Raw genomic sequence first — 3,527 nt, 5'->3', positions numbered from 1 at the left:
CCTAGTAAATCGCGTTCACACCGGAATAAGTCCCTGAGGGAGGATTAGGCAAATGAAGCCGCTAACGTCACTTCTTCTTCTTCTTCTTCTTCTGCTTTAGGTTTACTGGCAGGCCGCAAACAACTTCACGGCGTAAATCGCCACCTGAAGCCCCGGGTAAATCGCAAGAAGCGCCGACACCTCGTCATCACTCCACCGCTCCCATGTTTTCTTTTGTGTTGCCATAAGTTAGTCTCTCTCCATTGGTGCGCTGGGCTAAGGCTAATAATGCTAATGCGAGCAAATAAAACGGCGGCTTCACAACAACTTTTCCGAGTTTTACGGGCCGTGGTTTGCAATTCACCCAGCCAATCAGAAATTGGAACCTTTTCTCCCCAGGAAAGTCCCTGCTCTCTAGCAGGGACTAAAATGGGTGAAAAGGTTAGCAAAAAAAGTTCTAGTTCCAGATCTTTTTGGTGTGAACGCAAAATCCCAGGAACTATCAGAACTACTCCTGGGAAAAGTACTCCGGTGTGAAAGCGCCTAATCGGTTGCCTACCTCTTCTAGGGTGTCTATTTGAGACACCACCTTGTTGATGTAGGAGTGAATCTTCATTAGATCCATGCTGTAAAGTGTTCCCTCCAGGAGGTCCACCATGGATTGGAGCTGGTCATTCATGCAATAAAAGGACAAGAAGTAGCATTATCCACCTTCTCCTGAACACAGATTTGACATCTTAATGTGCCTCTGTGTAACTGTAGTAATAGCTAAAGTGTCCTCAAAAAACATTTGCTCTGACCACTTATTGACATCCACTCCAGTGTTCTCAGTCTGGGGCTCATTCAGAGTCTATGTTCATTATTTGTGTATGTATTGGCTCAATCTATAGTTTAAAGTGGAGACTGACATCTGGAACTGCCTTCTGTTTCATGTGGTACATAGCGTGCTTCTCCTGCCTGTGAAACATGAAAGTGTGTTTTAGGTTTGTGAATGCTGACGTGCTCACAAAATATGTTAATTGACACACAACTATAGCCAGTTCACAGAGCTGAAGTACAACCTTTAATGCTTTTAAGCCTTGTACTTTCAAGCACTAACCCCAACCCTAACAACATATATATATATTTATTAATGATTATTATATCAATTATAAAAACTAATTTGTATTAATTAGTTTACTGCAGAACTGAAATAGAGGTATGAAAGTGGTACTCGGGATCTTTGTGGCTTTAAAAATGTCTTCTAAGACTCTTATTAAAACCCCTTTATCTTATCAGAAAATGGTAATTACTATATTATTTAAATAGTTTATTTTATGTAAGATGGAATTGTCTATCTTGTAGAAAGAAATGCTGTCCATCGTCCATCAGAAAGATGCTATGATCAGATAGATTTTGTACTTAGAGCAGATTTGAGTTTCGTGTCACCACCTTCAGTAACTCGGGGGCCTGTTTCTTCAGCTTCTCCATCTTCCACTCGTTCTCACAGGGGTTGAGGGAGGACGAGGGGGCCGTGCACGAGCACTTACAGTCGGATCCGGAGCTGACTGTCTCCACAGTGTAGTAGTCCTCCACACGCACACTGCCGCTCCGCAGCCGCTGGCAGGCGTCCCTGCTCAGAGGGCGCATGATGCACTTGCAGCGACAGTCTGAGCCCTCTGACGTCATCCGGACCGGCTCCGTCTCCCCAAAGATCTACAAGACACAATGATCTATTTTCAAATCCAAAGATATTTTTTTATTTTAGCCTTTTCTTGTGCTGTCTCTATAATCGTCATTTTGTGTTCACTAATGGCGCTTTTCCACTGCAGCACGTAGCACGGTTTGAGCGGACTTTTCCACTAGGGGTAGTTCCGGCTCAGGGCTATTTTTTCACCTTTATTTTGGCCCTCCAAAATCGAGGTTCTTACCGGGCCAACAACCGGTCTAAATATGCTAAACTAGTGACGTAAACACTCTCGACTGGTGATTGGTCAGAGAATCGTCACAATCGTTGCGTGAGATAATCCTACCAAAACATCAGCCGTTAGCTGTTAGCACTCAGAGCTCACAGCTCCTCATATCTTTTCAGAAACTAGACAAAAGTTAAACAAGTACAAACCACAGACTGTCTGTGTCGAATACAGTCGCTGGTTTATTTATGTCTGTAGGCCGTTGTTGTGAGTGTGAACGGGGCAACGTTAGCTTAGCTTGATCGATCCAATCTCCATTCAGAAAACAAGCATTTTAAAAGGTTTTTCGCCTGCCGTCTTGTCTGCAGACTTGTCAAAGCATTAATTCATGTTTTTTACTAACCGGTGTCAGTATGTTGTTACTCAAGTTGTTTGCAGCATTTTTTAAAACAGAGGAGCTACAGACATGGCAAAAAAAAGCTTTTACGCAGCGTCGCTCCCCCCCGCCGAACAGCCGATCGCCCCGCCTACACTGCGTTACTATAGTTACTAGCAGTGTTGGGCAAGTTACTTCCAAAATGTAATATATTACATATTACTTATTAGTCTCTTTTGAAAGTAATAAGTTACATTACAATATTACTGTTTCTGAAATGTAATGAGTTACACTACTTTTTAGTTACTTTTCATACATGCCAACCTTTCCAAATCCAAAAGAGGTAGGTTTGCGCGCGGCAAATGTGCACGCCCAAATTAGGTAATCAGAAGAAATGGAACCCCAGTAATTACATGTATAAACCATGTATTTAACATATATTGCATCATTTTATGCATTTTTCAGAAAAAGTGGTAGTTTGGTAAACAGTGACATCAACGACATGTCTTGTCTGTAAAATGCCCGAAAAGTAAAAGAATGGGAGATAAATATCCGAACGTCTCCACATTTTATTATATTTGTAATGTGTTTCTGTTCCTCTTTCAGTTGAGACAGTGTAGATGAAGGATGTGTCAGGATGTAGAACAGGATGTAGAACTCTTGTGTGAACATTGGATAAAGCCAGGTTCATATTCTTGTTTCATGTTGTTGACATATTAGAGTCAAAGGTTTGCACAGAGCGAAATATCTTTGTGTTGCGCCATAAATCAGAAAATACTGCATTAAAAAAGTCATTTCCTGCATTTTTCTACTGATAAAGTGTGATATAAATAATGTACAGGCTTTCAGTTTGCTGTAGTTCACTAAACAGAGACATTAACTACATGTTTGGTGTTGAAAATGTCAGAAAAAGTGAAGGAATGGGAGATAAATATCCCCAAATCTCAAAATTGTATTATATTTTGTGTGTGTTTGTGGTCCTCTTTCAGTTGAGACACTGTAGGATGCTTCTGGAAAAGACCAAACACTGGATGTCTTTCAGTCGCCAACATGTGTTTTCGAGACACTGATATTAACGGGGAAATCCTGCAGGACTCAAATGCCTCGTCGGGGGTAACGCTGCCTTTCCCGCAGCGTTACCCCCGGTCTGCACGTTGTTTTTCTTTCAGAAACACAGAGGACTACTGTTTGTATGATGCGATCACGCTGCAAACGATGTCCACCAAAAGTCGAGTCCAGTGTCTATGGAGTGTCATTTTTATTTGTTATAATTTGGGAAG

At 41.7% G+C, this 3,527-nt stretch overlaps 1 protein-coding gene across 1 annotated transcript; it reads right to left on the bottom strand.

The window, feature by feature from the left end:
- Positions 1-487: 487 nt before the first annotated feature.
- Positions 488-1,670, bottom strand: LOC104945340 (olfactomedin-like protein 2A). Its single transcript, XM_010770992.1, has 2 exons — positions 1,411-1,670; positions 488-646 (listed from the first exon to the last, which is right to left on the bottom strand). The coding sequence occupies exons 1-2, from the start codon at positions 1,645-1,647 to the stop codon at positions 488-490; spliced, it is 396 nt and encodes a 131-aa protein (XP_010769294.1). The 5' UTR covers positions 1,648-1,670.
- Between the last annotated feature and the right edge of the window lie 1,857 nt (positions 1,671-3,527).

This window comes from Notothenia coriiceps, unplaced genomic scaffold (assembly GCF_000735185.1).
Source record: "Notothenia coriiceps isolate Sejong01 unplaced genomic scaffold, NC01 NC01_scaffold00009507, whole genome shotgun sequence".
Taxonomy (NCBI): domain Eukaryota; kingdom Metazoa; phylum Chordata; class Actinopteri; order Perciformes; family Nototheniidae; genus Notothenia; species Notothenia coriiceps.
This window is presented reverse-complemented; position numbering and strand designations above follow the sequence as displayed.

Excerpts from the sequence above, each read along its gene's own strand:
- LOC104945340 (XM_010770992.1), bottom strand. The coding sequence starts at position 1,647 with ATGACGTCAGAGGGCTCAGACTGTCGCTGCAAGTGCATCATGCGCCCT. Across the intron at positions 647-1,410 it reads AGGCCCCCGAGTTACTGAAG|CTCCAATCCATGGTGGACCT; the intron begins GTGGTGACACGA and ends ATGAATGACCAG.